At 37.7% G+C, this 18,138-nt stretch overlaps 1 protein-coding gene across 1 annotated transcript in view; it reads right to left on the bottom strand.

Moving 5' to 3' along the window:
* Window positions 1-1,152: 1,152 nt before the first annotated feature.
* Window positions 1,153-18,138, bottom strand: part of LOC149813005 (chloroplastic import inner membrane translocase subunit TIM22-2-like) — a 37,403-nt gene continuing 20,417 nt past the window's right edge. The window contains exon 5 of the mRNA XM_089990988.1: window positions 1,153-1,609. Coding sequence (XP_089847114.1) covers window positions 1,368-1,609 — 242 coding nt within the window. The 3' untranslated portion in view covers window positions 1,153-1,367. The remainder of the gene's footprint in view (window positions 1,610-18,138) is intronic.

Raw genomic sequence — 18,138 nt, forward strand, 5'->3', positions numbered from 1 at the left:
GGATCAGGTCAGAGGCATCTTTGACGGTGACACCGTAAGAGCCACCTTGGATGTCATTCATTTTAAAGATGAACGACACCCTTCAAACAGTGAATAAGGCTCACTGCAAGCCGTTCATTTTAAACCATTCATATGCCATCCAACCAAAGTACGAACTACATCATGGAGAAAGGTGAGGCTCATCCAAGTGATGGACATCTCATTTGTATTGGTTTGGATGCCATTCGTCTTGATATCAATGGCACCCAAAAGAGCTCTAATGGCACTCTGACCTTATCCCATCTCACTATTAGATCTCTCTCTCTCTCTCTCTCTCTCTCTCTCTCTCTCTCTCTCTCACACACACACACACACACGGAAAAAGTGTAAGATATTTGGTATCTAGAGGTGAGCAGATTGATCATTGCCAATACACAAATATGCGAGATTTGATGTTCATCCACAACAATTCGCTTAATTGTTAGTGCAGTAAGAGTTGCATCGTGAGGGCTTCTACTCAGTATCGATGGACCCTCACTAGGAACTTGATCACCAACAAGACCCCTATTAAGGAACGTGTCCGGCATTGCAGGACTTGTATCATTAAAATTAGCACTTCTATGAAAACTATTATCAAAATGTTGTGTGCAAAGCCCAGATTAACCAAACATATCAGTGTTTATAATACAAGCAATGTTGTCAGAATGGTATCAGACCCTGAATCGATTTTCAAATAGATTTAGAGAATCAGCCAATTCTAATTCTGAAACCAATCGAGCTGAATTGGCCAATTTTTTACCAGCAAATGACGTGTCAGGAAAGTATCAAAATAATATTAAAAATATTTAAAAAATATTTTAATCCCTTTTTTTAATTTATTTAAAAAATATTTTAATCCCTTTTTTAAATTTATTTAAAAAATAAGCCGATTCCACGTATCAATTTTTTGCTGATACAACATGAAACGGACAATTTAAAATGATAGTAGCAATGCTACAAAGTGATACGCACTCAACTAGATGTTGCCATGTTGGTCTCGAATGAGATAGCTGGGCGGTTATAGGTTGCACTATCATAACCAAGGGGTCTGGTTCGAATCCCGTGGGTCCTATCCCCTAGTTTGTCTATCAAAAAAACAAAAGAAAAAGAAAACTCAACATGACAGCTTGATATAAGTACAAGTAGACATCACATTGGTTGCAGAACAAGTTTCATGTCATTACAGCTTATACCTTCCGATTCCAACTTGAAACTAGGCTACAAGACAACACCAAAATCAGTGCAAAACAAATCCCCACCCCAACCCAACCCAACCCAGAAAAAAAAACATAAAAAAGAGAACAGAAGCAAATTTTTAAAAGCTAATTTGGGATTTCAGAATGTTAATGCTACCCAAACTTAGGCTTTGATAAAGATTGACAGAAGGAAGAAAATGCATCTACCATATTACAAGGCAATGGCAGTGTAAATGGAGGAAGAACAGCGTACGAGTCAGCTCGGGAATTACCCCCATTACCGGTCTTATTAAAATGTGGCATTGCTAATGCAGGCTGTTGCTTATTCAATCCCTCTATAATGCAAGAGAACACTCCAAAAGTAACACAACTCTGGAGAAGAGCCTGGGGCGCACCTGGAAAGGTGACTAGAAAAGTAAACACAAAATATGCAAAATAAAAGTGCATACAACAGTGCATGTAAAGGTGGATGCACTGAACTCTACATCATGCAGTTGTGAGGTCTCTTGAAGTACAAGAAATTTTTAAATCAACCATGTTTAACATCAACTAGATAGATACACAACTTACAAAGATTCAACATATGCAGGCCAACCATCGGGAATGAATGTGAAATACAACAGGAAGAATATTATGTGGAATTTTCCAATTTCATAACAGAGATGGGATTAGAGTATCTGATGACACTACAATAGGAGCTCCACTAGAATCAAAACCAAACTCAATATTAACATACGCCAAAAGACAGCGACAATATGCCACCATAAATACATCAAAGAAAAGATAACACAGTAGAATTAACTCTAGCAGTCACAGTTACAAGTCCCAATTAGGCCATTTAAACTTACAGCATATTATAATGTTCCCTTGAATCTGATGATTAATATTGATAATCTGAAAGAGGAGTCACATTATCTAATTCCCCAAACAAACAACCAAGCAGACAAAAATCACCATTCCAAATAACTGTCCGTCTTGTGCATTTATGAAGGATAATTAGTCCAATAAACAATCACTTATGCAAAGCAAAATATTCACTGATACATATGACCATCCTACCTTAAAAAGTCTTTGAAAGGATTCACAATACCCGAAAAAAATGGGATGTAGATTCTTTCTCGTACACATGGGTTTGCTAGCAGAAAACAATTTATTCTTTTTCAAATTAGCCTGGGCACTAATTTTATCAAAGGATATTATCATATTAAAGAAGCAAAAATTTTAGCAGCAAGCAAAGGACCCAAATATCTATGCAGAATTTTCATTCCAAACTCTAAACTGGCCCTATGAAAAGATGGTACTGTGAAAATTCCATCTCTAGTTGCCTTCCAAATTATTCTATCCTACATCTCCTTAGTCCCTTTCCCAAAATCCAATTCATCAATGATAACTATGTTAAATTGTAATACCAAATCATTGTAATTCTATATATATTTTATATATATAGGAAGATACATGCACATATATATTTCATATATATATGTACATGTATCTACCTACGTGTATATATATATATATATATATATATATATATATATATATTTCTTGTAATAGTCGTAGGGGTATTTTAGTCATTTTACGCATATTCATATTATTGAATATGTTGTAATTATTTTCCTTTTTCTTATTTTATTTTTATCTTTTTTATTTTTAATTTTAGGATATCATGTGCCTTGGGGGGGGCACCTTCTAGTCGTTGGAGGGGCTCCAACGACTAGAAGTGGAGCCCCTCCAAGGTCTCCACTTCTCTATTTAAAGGGGCTCTCCCCTTGTGTATTTTCAAGGCTTTGAGACAAAGCCCAAGCATTATCTAATAAAGTTTTTTCATTCCTTTTTATGCCTTAGTGCATTTGTGAGATATTGTGGGTTGTGCCTTTGTGCACAAGTTCTAAGTGTTCTTATTGTGCATTTGTGCACATGTTTTTCATCAAGAACTTTGTGTCGGTTAAAAATAAAATTGTATCCAAATACCCAATAAGGGTATTTTTGTCTTTTATCATATAGTACAGTCCACTAGGGACTGAAATGTAATTTAACATTATAAATAAATAAATAAACTGTCATACAGTCAACAGTCATATTTATGACTGTTGTGCACAACAGTCAAAATATGACTGTTGGGCACCAGTCCAACTAGACGTTGGACTGCCACCCAACAGTCATAATAATGACTGTTGGAAGGCAGTCCAAAGAGCTGGACTGCCTCCCATGTGTTGGAGTCTCCCTTGTTATTCCTCAATGCTTTTAGAAGCATTTGAGGGTTTTCTCTAGAGTTTTTTTCCATCTTATAGGCTTGTATGCCTCTTGTGTTGTTTGGTATTTTTATCTCTTTTGAGATTGTATTTGGTCCATTAGTGACCAACTTTAAGTGAGTTTATTAAAGCCCTTTGTTGGCATTGTGTTTGTTTCCCTATTGTTCTATTGTACCTTGTTTCATTACATGGTATCAGAGCGAGGTTCTTGAAAGAAGGAGAATCTCGTGAAGGAAGTGTTCTTCGATCATTGATCATTCTCTATCTTCTCTAGTCTAAACTCAAGTATTCATTATGGGAGAAAGAGAGTTCGCCATCGTCATCACCTACAAACTCAATGAAAACAACTATTTGATGTGGGCGACGGCTATGGAGAATCATATCAAAGGAAAAAAATTGTGGGGTTTTGTTAGTGGTTCTAATAGTGAACCACAACTCAAATTGACTAGAAGAGAAGGAGATCAAGTCAAAGCCTTGTCCGAAGAAGAAAAAGAAAAAGCCTTAGAAGAATTTCAAAATAAATTGGAAGATTGGGAGGCAAGCAATGCACAAATACTCTCATGGTTTATGAATACCATGGAGTTCAAGATCGCCACCAATATCATCAAATTCAAGAAGGCATGTGACGCATGGAGCTTTCTAAGAAGTACTTTTATCCAAAAGGATATGGCTAGACTTTATTATCTCCAAGATAAGGTACGTAATTCAAAACAAGGAGATAAAAGTGTAAGAGATTTTTACGGTATTTTATCTCCTATTTGGGATGAATTAGCCATGTTGGAACCAAAATGGGAAGGTTCGGCTATTGATATGAGAAGGACCCAAATCGAAAGAGAAAATCTTTTCTCCTTTCTTTATGGCTTTCGACCGGAATTTGAGCAAGTAAGATCTTCCTTACTTCATAGGACCACTTCTCCTTCTATAAGTGAGGCCCTTGCTCAAATTTGTCAAGAAGAGACAACACTTGGAATGCACAAGTCTAATGATGAGGTCCTTGCCATGGCAAGGCCCGAAAATTTTGTGAAAACATATAAACCACCTCACTTTGAGAAGAAGTTCAATGGAGAAGGACACAATGGAGGAGGATACAAGGGAGGATACAAAGGAAAAATTATTTGTCATCATTGTAAGGAACCCGGACATATAAGGCCGGAATGTCCCAAATTTAAAAAGGTGGCCGCCTTAAGTGAAGAACCTCAAGAATCAAGAAAAGGGGGTAGCTTCAATGAATTAAATCTTGCTCAAATAGCAGAAGCCGTCTCACAACTTCTTAAGGTTGCACCTTCTACATCCGGAGCTGCCATCTCTTCCTCGTCTCCTCCAGGTAAGACCTCTTGGATTCTAGACTCAGGTGCTTCTTTCCACATGACTCATAATGAGTCTCTATTATCTGATTGCACTAAATCATATTTTTCATGTGTGTCAACTGCCGATGGTACCTCTTTAAAAGTCAAAAGCTTAGGAAACCTTGATGATATTTCAAAAAAATTCTTTGTTCCAAAAGTGAGAGTCATTCCCAAACTGGATTTGAATCTTTTTTCGGTCTCTCAAATTGTTGACTATGGTTGTAAAGTATTCTTCTCATCTAAGGCGTGTTGGGTGCAGGATCTCCAGTCAGGGAAGCTGATTGGGCAAGGCCATAGACGAGGAGACCTTTACTACATGGATTTCCTGTGTTTACCAAAATACACATTTTGTAATCATGTCAAAGACATTAATATAGATCTTTGGCATAAAAGATTAAAACACCCAAGTATATCCAAATTATCTTTTTTTCCATTTTTGGAAAAAATTTGTAAAGATAAAAATTTTGTATGTGAAGATTGTATACTTGGAAAAATGCAAATGATACCTTTTGGGTCTAGAACCTCTGTGACACATAAAAATTTTGAATTAGTGCATTCGGATGTGTGGGGTCCCGCCCCTGTTATGTCAAAAGGTGGTTATTCATACTATGTTACATTTATAGATGATTTTAGTAGACATACTTGGATTTACTTTCTAAAACTCAAATCCGAAGTTTTTTCATGTTTTAAAAACTTTCATAATCTAGTTAAAAATCAATTTAAAACAAATATTAAAGTCTTCCGCTCCGACTCTGGGGGAGAGTTTCTTTCAAATGAATTTCAATTATATCTAAAAAATCATGGAATTGTGCATCAAAAATCATGCCCTAGGACACCTCAACAAAATGGGATTTCTGAAAGAAAACATCGTCATATCATTGAAACTACTAGAACCCTACTTATTTCAAAAGAAATTCCAAAGCAATTTTGGGCTGAAGCTGCCCTAACCGCAGTCTATCTGATAAATAGAATGCCTTCTCAAACTTTGGAAAACAAGTCTCCTATTGAAAAACTCTTTAAAATTTCTCCTGATTTAAAAAAGCTAAGGGTATTTGGTTGTAAATGCTTCGTGCTTCTTGAAAAATATAGCAAACTCTCTCCTAAAGCCATAAAATGTGTCTTTCTTGGTTATGCTGATAATCAAAAAGGATATCGATGTTATGATAAAACAAATGATAAACTCTATGTTTCTAGAAATGTTACCTTTCTAGAAAATGACAGTGGATTTGATTTTGAAGTTCCTAAAAAAGAATCCGAGTATGCTTTCTTATTTGATTTGTTACCCAATAAAGGTATTAGTAATGATATTGAAACCTTCGAGTCTATTAATGACTCAAGTAGTGAACCATCTCAAGATCTTCTTCAATACTCTAGACGAAATACTGGGGAGCATCCATGTGCCCTTGATAGATATAATCAATTAACAAATACTGAAGAAACTAGTGTTAGAAGGTCAGAACGAACACATAGGCCTCCAAGTAGGTTTGTCTCATATGAATCCTTCTTACCAAACTACAGGGCATGTCTTCTAGCCATTCATTCCTATCATGAACCATCCAACTATAACGAGGCCAAAAATATAAACGAATGGGTTGAAGCCATGAAAATTGAATTAGATGCATTACACAAGGCTCACACTTGGGCAATTCAACATCTTCCTATCGGAAAGAAGACAATAGGGTGTAGATGGGTGTTTAAAATTAAAACAAAAAGTGACGGGTCTCTTGAGAGATATAAAGCAAGACTTGTTGCAAAAAGGATATTCAAAAGAATATGGTATAGATTATGAAGAAGCCTTTGCCCCAGTAGCTCGTATGACTACAGTTAGAACTCCAGTTGCTATAGCATCCATTCGAAAATGGCGGATATATCAGTTAGATGTTAAAAATGCATTTTTGAACGGAAACTTAAATGAAAAAGTATATATGGATCCTCCCCCTGGTCTGTCTATTGAAAAAGGCATGGTCCTTCGTCTTCAAAAAGCCCTATACGGGCTTAAACAAGCCCCTAAAGCATGGTATGATCTGTTCAGTGGTACGATATTAAAACTTGGATTTAAATCTTGTTACACTGACACTGCTCTTTTTGTGAGATCTACAGGTACCTCATTGATCATTCTTCTTTCGTATGTTGATGATATGATCATCACAGGGAATGATCAAAAGAAAATTGAAGATATTAAAATTTTGCTTAAAAAATCTTTTGATATGACTGATCTTGGTTTTTTGAGATACTTTTTAGGAATTGAAGTAGCCTACTCACCAAGAGGATATATTTTATCTCAAATCAAATTTGCAGCTGATATTGTTGAGCGTTCAGGAATCACGGACACAAAATATGTTGATACTCCTGAAGTAATAAATGCGAAAATACGAGCTGAAAATGGAGTATTATTAGATGATCCAACCCCTTATCGACAACTTATTGGATCGTTGATGTACCTGTCCATTACAAGGCCAGATATTACGCATGTCGTACATTCTGCAAGTCAATTTCAACATGCGCCCACAACCGTCCACATGAGTGCAGTATTAAGAATAGTTCGATATATCAAGAAAACTATATCTAAAGGACTATTCTTATCCTCTTCCTCATCTTTAAGTCTTATTTCTTACACTGATTCTGACTGGGGAGGAGATCCCAATAACCGTCACTCAACTACTGGCCTTTGTGTATTTTTAGGTGATTCTCTCATTTCTTGGCGATGCAAAAAACAACAGAAAGTGTCTTTATCCTCTATGGAAGCTGAGTACAGGGCAATGGCTACCACAACCACTGAAGTTGTGTGGATGAGAGCACTACTTTCCGATATGGGTGTTGATGTCTCAGAACCTTCAAAGCTATGCTGTGATAATAAAAGTGCCATCTATATAGCCAGCAATCACACATTTCACGAGCGAACAAAACACATTGAGATGGATTGTCACTATGTTCGCGAAGAATATTTGAAGGGGACCATTACATTGCCATATATCCAGTCCGAATTTCAGATTGCAGACTTCTTCACCAAAGCTCTTCCACTACCTCAATTTTTGTATCTTCTTAGCAAACTTTCGGTGATTTCCCCATAAGTTTGAGGAGTGTTAAAAATAAAATTGTATCCAAATACCCAATAAGGGTATTTTTGTCTTTTATCATATAGTACAGTCCACTAGGGACTGAAATGTAATTTAACATTATAAATAAATAAATAAACTGTCATACAGTCAACAGTCATATTTATGACTGTTGTGCATAACAGTCAAAAATATGACTGTTGTGCACAACAGTCAAAATATGACTGTTGGGCACAACAGTCAAAAATATGACTGTTGTGCACCAGTCCAACTAGACGTTGGACTGCCACCCAACAGTCATAATAATGACTGTTGGAAGGCAGTCCAAAGAGTTGGACTGCCTCCCATGTGTTGGAGTGAGGCTCTATAAATAGAGCCTCACTCCCTTGTTATTCCTCAATGCTTTTAGAAGCATTTGAGGGTTTTCTCTAGAGTTTTTTCCCATCTTATAGGCTTGTATGCCTCTTGTGTTGTTTGGTATTTTTATCTCTTTTGAGATTGTATTTGGTCCATTAGTGACCAACTTTAAGTGAGTTTATTAAAGCCCTTTGTTGGCATTGTGTTTGTTTCCCTATTGTTCTATTGTACCTTGTTTCATTACAGTGTCTTGATTATAGTGTCTTTTTGAAGACACTTTTACATGGTACCCAGCAAGGTTGAAGAAAGAAGATCGTGTGGTTCCTCATATTTTTCGGGTGCCTCAAAAAATGTGCCCTCAAATTTTTGGTTATTGGCATAGATTCTTGTCTTCATCCAATATTTTAGAAGCCTCTTTTACCAAGAAAGACTAAAATTCCTTTGTGGTACATATCTCTTTCTCTCATTTCTCCTCTCTAATGGGTGAAAAAAGACTCTCATTTCTCTCTTGGTTTTAAATTTAATGGCTCCAATTATCATGTTTGGGCCGAAAACATGAAGGCTCATATTAAAGAAAAAGGGCTTTGGGGCTATGTCCAAGGCTCGATTCCAGAACCGGAGCCTAAAATCACATTAATGGAAAAATGAGAAATAAAGATCCTTGAAATAGAAGAAAGAGCCAAGGATCTTGAAGACTATAGTAAGACACATGAAGAATGGGAGATGAGGAATTTCAAAATCCTACCATGGATCTTCTCATCCGTTGAGACAAGGATTAATGACAACATCATCAAGTTCAAGAAAGCCTCTCAAGCGTAGGAATACCTTAAAAAGATGTACACTTCAAGGGATTTGTCACATAAGTATTATCTTCAAAAAAGGTCCTTGATTATTCAACAAAACGAAATGACTATTAGAAAGTATTTCGCGAAATTATCTTCTATTTGGGATGAGCTTGCTATGCTTGAGCCCAAATGGAGTGGAGAGGCTATTAAACTTAGGCATAAACAATTAGAGGAGGATCGTTTTTTTAACTTTTTGAATGGGCTTAGACCCGAATTTGAACAAATTTGATCCTCTCTTCTATCCTCTTTCACTTCCCCCTCTCTTGAAGATGTAATTACAAAACTAAGTGGGGAAGAGACTCGTATGGGTATAAGCAAAAATAACCCAAGTGTTCTAGCAACACCTTCCAACCATGAAGAAAGTGAAGGTGTTAATGTCGTCTCAAGACCGAGAAACAACTTGAAAACCTACAAACCTCCCTACTTCAAGAATCAAAGCCATGAAGCAAGTGGTCAAGGCGGAAAGAGAGATTATAGCAAGCTTGTGTACCACTTTTGTAAGGAACTGGGGCACATCAAACCGATTTGTCCAAAATGGAAGAAGTTGCTAGCTATGGCTGAAAAGAAGTCGTTATTGGGTCTTATACCCAAGTCGGGTCTGTGCAGAACCAGACCCGACTCTTGTATTGGACCAGGTCAAGATCCGAATGTTGATAGTGTTGTTATTAAGCTTGTTGTCAGAGGGTATTTTTGTACCCTAAAATTGTGTATTAAATATATTATCAAAACCTAATACGAAAAGCAATACGTTGATTTCTTTATTTGATGTCTTTTCTTTCACAGCCTCTTCTCTCGATATCTCGTTCCCTCTTCCTGCACAGGTGAGCGTAAAGACCTTCTTTCTAAGATGGTATCAGAGCATGAGATTGTCTTCTCGTCTGCGTTCTTCCTTATAGTCTTCAGTCTGGCCTAAGATCGCCTCCTCGTCTGCGCCTTCTTCCTCCTTCCTTTCGTTGTTCTTCAGTCCTGGTAAGATCGATAACTAGATCGCCTCCTCGTCTGCGCCTTCTTCCTCCTTCCTTCCGTTGTTTTTCAGTCCTAGTAAGATCGATAACATCTCCTTTCTCTTATCAATTTCTCCTTCTCTTCCTTCTTATCAGTGTCTCCTCTTTTCTTCTTTTTCTTTAAAATCTGATTCTCTCGAAATCAGTTAATTGATTCCATAACTATGTGGAACCAAAGGGGTTTTCGGTTGGATTTGTCGACGTGAAGGGACGCAGACTAGGTTCCCTTCACTCGATCTGGACATTTTACTTGCTGAAGTTAATACTTGTGGTATTTCTATCTGCATAATCTCTTATTTTGAAATATTCATATTCCTGTTTCACGATTTTACTTAATCTGGAACCATTTCTTCATTATTGTGTTGTTTTCAGTCTGAATATTCCTCTTTCTGAAATCAATATTGTGTTGTTTAAAGTTTGCAATTCTTTTATCCTGAAACATGCATAACCCTGTTTCATGTTTTTACTGAATCTGACACTGATTTACCTTTTGATATTCAGTTTTTTGATCAGTTGCTTTTCTTGTCTCTGATCATACCCGAATATTGAATACTCGTCACTCCAAAAAAAAGGAATATTCGAGTGACTAATTTCTTTGTCCAGTTCAGGCATTTCTTTTCTTATTTCCTTTTTACAACATTTTCAAATGGACTCATCTTATCCGCAGTCAGGCCTTTCCTCTAATTGGTTTCTAAAAAGCTGAATAATTCCAACTTCTTGACCTGGAAAAGGCAGATTGTTCCTTTTATAAGGAGCCAGGATCTCTCTGGTCATCTGGATGGATCGGTCTCACCCCCTCCAGAGTTCACTTCACAGGAAAAGACGGACGAGAAAGGGGTGCAATCTATTATTCTTCTCAAAAACCCATAATATGTTGCTTGGATGAAAAGAGATCAAACGTTAGTGGCATACATCACCTCAACACTCTCACAGGAAGTTCTTGTAGTCATTCCCGATGATTGTTCAGCTAAAGAGCTATGGGACAAGCTAGTTCAGACATATTCGCAAATCTCTGAAGCGAAAATCGTGTTTCTTAAGCAAGAATTTCAAATGTTGAAGAAAGATTCGATGTCTATTATGGAGTACTTGAATAAAATGAAAAGCATCACAGATCAACTGGCTATTGTGGGATGTCTCGTCAGTGATAAAGATAAGGTGCAGCAGACCATGAGTGGATTGGGGCCAGAATATCATGTTTTGGCGACGTCTTTATTGTGTCTCCCAGAGCTTCCAAAATTTGAAGATCTTCGTGCAAAGCTACTGCAGTATGAAATGACCCTGAAAGGGTTTTCTGAGGGCACCCATGTGCATTCAGGAACTCAAGATGTGCTGGCCACGGGGATAGCTTATGATAGAGGTAGAGGAGAAAATTTCTTTCGAGGAAGGGGAGGACAAGGGAGAAATGCTTTTGGGGGTCGTGGTCTACTTCCAACGCCCAATATACAGGGACAAAATCCCATTCCTATTTGCTTCTTATACAATAAGAAAGGGCATATTAAAGCAAATTGTTGGTTCAATCCTCAAAATAAGGGGAAAACCCCACAAGCAGAGGCTAAGAGGGATGGAGAAGTGAAGGAGTTGCTATTGGCAGGCTTGAATATGAAACAAAATGATAAAAGCACTTGGTACGTCGACTCCGGGGCAGCGACCCACGTATCAGGTGATGCGGGTAAACTCTTGAATCTTACTCCTTATGTTGGTAAAAATAGCATAGTCACAGGAGATTGTTCTCATCACTCCATCTCACATATTAGAAATGCCATTATACCCATGTCCAAGTCTTCTCTTAACCTTTCAAACGTTATTCATGCTCCTAATACTAAGAAAAACATTGTTTTTGTCTCAAAACTTGTTGATGATATTAATGCCTCATTTGAATTTACTCCCTCTTATGTTTATGTCACGGATCTTCGCACGAGGGAGACATTCGCTGAGGGAAAGAGACGGGGCAACATGTATATCTTTCAAGAAGATCCTTCCTCTGTTCATTCTGCTTATTCATCCTTGAAGCCTCATCATCAGCAGTCATCTTTTGTTTCTTCTGAATTTGTGTTTGCCATCTCTGAATGTAATAAGCCAACTCTTTGTCATAGTCGTTTGGGTCATTGTGGTCGTCATTTTATTGAAAAACTTGTCTTGAATAATCTCATTCCTAAGTCCAGTCTAAGTTCAGAAGTCACTGATATAAAGTGTCCTAGTTGTCATTTATGTAAGAGTCGTGTTTTGCCTTTCAATTCAATTAATAAGAGAGCTTCAAGGCCCTTTGAGGTCATATGTTCTGATGTCTGGGGTCCTGCCCCAATTGCTTCTCTTTCTGGTAGTAAATATTATCTTATTTTCATTGATAGTTATTCGCGCTATACCTAGATATTCTTCATGAAGCACAAATCAGATGTTTTTGGATTGTTTCAAAATTTTCACTCCTTTGTCCAAAACCATTTCTCTACCAACATTCTCAATTTCTAATGTGATGGAGGTGAATTCTCTTCTAGTAATTTTGTTGGTTTTCTTCAACATAATGGGATAAAGAGAAGAGTGTCTTACCCACGTACACCTCAACAAAATGAGATTGCTAAGAGAAAGCATTGACATATTGTTGAGAGTGCAATGAGCATAATGCACGGGAGTAATCTCCCTATTACACTATGGACAGAAGCTCTTCACTCCACAGTCCATGTGATAAATCGATTGCCCATGACCATTTTAGAAAATAAGTCACCATTTTCTTCTCTATTTGGCATACAACCCATTTATCATGAATTACGTGTGTTTGGATATGTTTGCTATGATCACGTTGACAACGTTGACAACTCATTGAGACATAAGTTTCAAGACAAAGCCTTAAAGTGCAGGTTTGTGGGATATGCTGAAGACTACAAGGGGTATAGGTGCTATGATCCATTGAGCAAACGTGTCAAAATAATGAAAAATGTCATTTTTGACGAAATGAATTTTGACGATCAGCCGGCTAATTCAAGTCCTCATGTTGCTAACTCAAGTCCCAGTGTTGAGGTGTACTATCCATGGTTAAATTAAGATTTCTTCTCCAATGCTAAGGAAGATTGCTCTACAGACTGCAGTCAAAAGGAGATATGTGAGGAATCAACAAATGCATCTCAACCAGAAGAGATTACCACACAAAACTTGGAGCCAGTAAGGTATAAGGGTGTTGTATACACCCGGTGAGACAAAGAGCTCTCATCCATTCGTTGCAAAGATACGAGTCCTTTTATTCTCGTTCCACAGAGGTTGGACATCAGAAGATCCTCCCGGACTCGACATCCGCTTGACAGGTGGGTACAACAACAACAACAACAACTACGCCTTCATCCCAAAACAATTGGGGTCGGCGATATGAACCAACAAAGAAAATCATTATGGGTCTTCCACATGAATCCTTCTCCTCCATTCATTTCTATCCAATGCCATGTCCTCGGTGAGGTTCAAAGCATTCATATCCTTTCTTATCACCTCCATCCATGTCTTCCTAGGCCTACCCCGACCTCTTTTAACTAATATATTTTCCCATTTCTCCATCCTTCTAACTGGAGCATCATTAGGCCTTCGTCGAATATGTCCAAACCACCGTAAACGATTCTCTCTCATCTTATTTTCAATGGGTGCAACGCCTACCTTCTTACGTATCTCCTCGTTCTGAATCTTATCTTTTATTGTATTTCCACACATCCATCTCAGCATACACATCTCAGCTACACTCATTTTTTGAATATGATGTCTCTTGGCAGCCCAACATTCCGTACTATATAGTAAAGCGGGCCTAATAGTCGTCCTATAAAACTTTCCCTTCAACCGCAATGGCATTCTACGATCGCACAACACTCCAGTTGCACTCTTTCATTTCATCCACCCAACCTTTATCCTATGATTTACATCTCCATCAATTTCTCCATACTTTTGAATGATAGATCCCAAATATTTGAAGGAATCATCCACCGGTATTTCGTGCTCACCAAGCTTCACTACACTCCCATCACTACTTCGTTGCTTACTAAATCGACATTCCATGAATTCTGTCTTACTCTTAAAACCTCTTGCTTCCAATGTCTGTCTCCATAATTCTAACTTAGCATTAACCCCAGCTCTAGACTCATCAATCAAAACAATATCATCAGCAAACAACATACACCACGGCACATTTTCTTGAATTGATATCGTAAGCTCATCCATCACTATAGCAAATAGGAAAGGGCTTAAAGCAGATCCTTGATGTAACCCAACCGTTATAGGAAAATTGGTTGTCACCCCTCCATAAGTGCGGACATTGGTTACTACTCCTTCATACATATCTTTAATTATACTAATGTACTTGAGAGAAACACTTTTCTTCATCATTGTCCACCAGAGAACGTCCCTAGGTACTCTATCGTAAGCCTTCTCCAAATCAATAAAAACCATATGCAAATCTTTGTTCCTCTCTCTATTTCTCTCAATAAGTTGTCTAAGAAGATGTATAGCTTCCATAGTTGATCTTCCAGGCATAAAACCAAATTGATTCTCCGATATCATGACAATCTTCCTCAACCTAGACTCAATCACCCTCTCCTAAAGTTTCATAGTATGACTCATGAGTTTTATACCACGATAGTTTGTGCAATCTTGTATATCACCCTTATTCTTATATAGAGGCACCAAAGTACTCTTCCTCCACTCATTAGGCATCTTATTTGTCCGCCAAATCTTGTTAAAAAGATTTGTCAACCATTCTAAACCTTTTTCTCCCAAGCATTTCCAAGCCTCGATAGGTATACCATCTGGGCCAACTGCCCTTCTTGATTTCATTTTCTTCAAAGCCTCTGCAATTTCTTTCTTTTGAATCTTGCGCATGAAGTCACGATTCATCTCATGAAAAGAAATTGAAAAGTCTCCAAGATCCTGAGCATGACTTTCATTAAATAGCTTATCAAAATAATCATTCCATCTCTCCTTAATCTCCTCATCTTTGACTAAAACCCTTTGCGTTTCATCTTTGATACATCTAACCATACCTAGATCCCTCGATTTCCTATCTCTCATCTTTGCAAGCCTATAAATATCCTTCTCACCCTCTTTGGTATCCAACTTGTCATAAACCTCCTTATATACCTTATCCCTCGCGTTCCGAACTACTTTTTTAGCTTCCTTCTTTGCTATCATATATTTCTCCAAATTCTCATTATCACGATTTTTACTTAGATTTCTATAACACTCTCTTTTAACCTTAATAGCTAATTTGACATCCTCGTTCCACCACGATGTATCCTTACCTAACGGTGCACCGCCTTTAGACTCACCCAATACCTCCTTAGCCACCTTTCTCATGCCACCCGCTATCTTATTCCACATAGATTCTGAATCTTCCTCGAGACACCAATCAACTTCCTTAACTACCCGCTCTACAAACATTCCTTGTTTAGCTTCTTTCAGTGCCCACCACTTAATTCTAGGATCTATCATATGTCTATCCATTTTGCGGTATTGTCTAATTCTAAGATCTAAAATTAAGACTCTATATTGTGTAGCTACACTTTCTCCCGATATAACCTTACAATCGATGCAACAACCCCTATCTCTCTTTCTAAGTAGGAAAAAATCTATCTGACTCGTATTAACCCCACTTTTAAATGTTACTAGGTGAGACTCCCTCTTCCTAAACCAAGTGTTTGCTAAGATCATATCATAGGACAAACCAAAATCTAAAATCCTTTCTCCACTTTCGTTTCTTTCTCCTATACCATAGCTTCCATGGATACTCTCAAATCCATCCCTACTAATGCCTACATGCCCATTAAGGTCACCGCCGATGAAAAGCCTTTCTCCATAAGATATCCCTTGTACTACTCCATCTAAATCTTCCCAAAATTGACGCTTAATGGAATCATCTAAACCTACTTGAGGTGCATAAACACTAATAATATTAATAATATTCGTACCTAATACTAATTTAATAAGTAAAATCCTATCACCCTTCCTACGGACCTCAACTACATTATCTATAAACTCACGACTCATAACAATCCCTACTCCATTCCTATTCCTATTTATTCCTGTACACCAAATCTTATATCCCCAAGGTTCTATCACTTGACAGGTGGGTAAGCTATAAAAAAATTTCATTGGATTTTCAACTATTCCTAACGTCCATAAATAAAGAGGATGAGCCTCTCACATTCCATCAAGCTGCAAGTTCTATGAGATGGATCGAAGCAATGAATGAAGAAATGGAAGCCTTACATGAATGTGGGACATGGGAAGTTGTGCCTAGACCACTAAATAAAAATGTTGTTGGGTCAAAGTGGGTGTACAAGATAAAGTATAAACCAGATGGGAGTATTGAAAGGTATAAAGCTAGACTTGTAGCCAAAGGATTCACACAAGAACAAGAACAGAACTTTGATGAAACTTTCAATCATGTCGTTAAGATGGGAACCTTTGTATTGTGTTGAGTCTAGCCATTGAACATGGATGGACATTGAGCCAGTTAGATGTTAAAAATGTCTTTTTACACGAAGATCTAAAAGAGGAAGTCTATATGGAACAACCCATTGAGTACTCAGAACAAGACGCCAATCAGATGTCTGAAACAAGCCTCTCGGTCCTGGTTCGAGAGTTTTTCGCTAGAAATACAGAAGCACGGTTTCTCTCGATCTTTTCTAGATCACTCATTATTCATCCACAATGAACAAGAGGTCACCACTCTTCTATTGATCTATGTAGATGATATCATTATCACAGGGAACTGCAGAAATCATACTGAGGAAGTAAAGAAGTTATTAAATCAGAGATTCAAAATGAAAGATCTGGGAGAGCTGAGATACTTTCTTGGGGTGGAAGTTGATAAGACGAGTGATACACTCACTCTTACTCAGCAGAAATACACGATGGATATTCTTAGTGGGGCAGGCATGAAAGATTGTAAGTCATTGGCCACTCCAAGTGTCATCCATCAAAAATTGAGTTCTAAAGAAGGGGATATATATGGAGATCCTACTAGGTATCGTAGCATAGTTGGCATGCTGCAATACCTGACCTTTACTAGACCCGACATAGTGTATTCGGTTAATCAGGTATCTCAATTTATGCATGAACCTCATACACTGCATATGGAGGCAATTAAACGAATACTTCGTTATCTGAAGGGTACAGTTGGTGATGGGCTGGTGTATAGGAAGAGTGAAAATCTAGGTGGTCATGAAATCATTATTTATGTTGATGCTGATTAGGCGGATGATCCAGATGAACGACGGTCAGTATCTGGTTATTGCAGCTTTATTGGATCGAACATGGTCTCTTGGAGTAGTAGAAAACAAAAGGCGGTTGCTAGGTCAAGTACTGAGGCTAAATACAGATCGATGGTTGCTACCACTGCTGAGGCTACATGGATAAGACATCTCCTAACAGAAATGGGAGAACCGATTGCTCGATCACTGTTGTTATGTGATAATCAAAGTGCCATCAACATGTCCTTTAATCCCATTCTTCATAGATCAGCATTTTGTCAGGAAAAAGGTTGAAGAAAAGGAGATTGAGCCTATGTTTGTGCGAACTGAAAAGCAAGTTGCAGATATTTTCACCAAGGGCTGACAAAGGACAGATTTTGGTTTCTGAAAGGCAAGTTGTTCATGGTTCAAAACCATACACAACTTGAGGGAGGCTGAAAAGAAGTCGTTATTGGGTCTTAGACCCAAGTCGGGTCTGTGCAGGACCAGACCCGACTCTTGTATTGGACCAGGTCAAGATCCGAATGTTGATAGTGTTGTTATTAAGCTTGTTGTTAGAGGGTATTTTTGTACCCTAAAATTGTGTATTAAATATATTATCAAAACCTAATACGAAAAGCAATACGTTGATTTCTTTATTTGACGTCTTTTCTTTCACAGCCTCTTCTCTCGATATCTCGTTCCCTCTTCCTGCACAGGTGAGCGTAAAGACCTTCTTTCTAAGAATGGCTACCACATCTCAACCTCAAAAGGAAGAGTACTCGTCATCTTCAAATGGAGCTCTCTCGTTACAACAAATTGTGGATGTACTTCAACCTCTTCTCAAGGGGGCAATTTTTAGAACTGC

This window comes from Nuphar pumila, chromosome 16 (assembly GCF_984573655.1).
Source record: "Nuphar pumila chromosome 16, dmNupPumi1.hap1.1, whole genome shotgun sequence".
Lineage (NCBI taxonomy): Eukaryota > Viridiplantae > Streptophyta > Magnoliopsida > Nymphaeales > Nymphaeaceae > Nuphar > Nuphar pumila.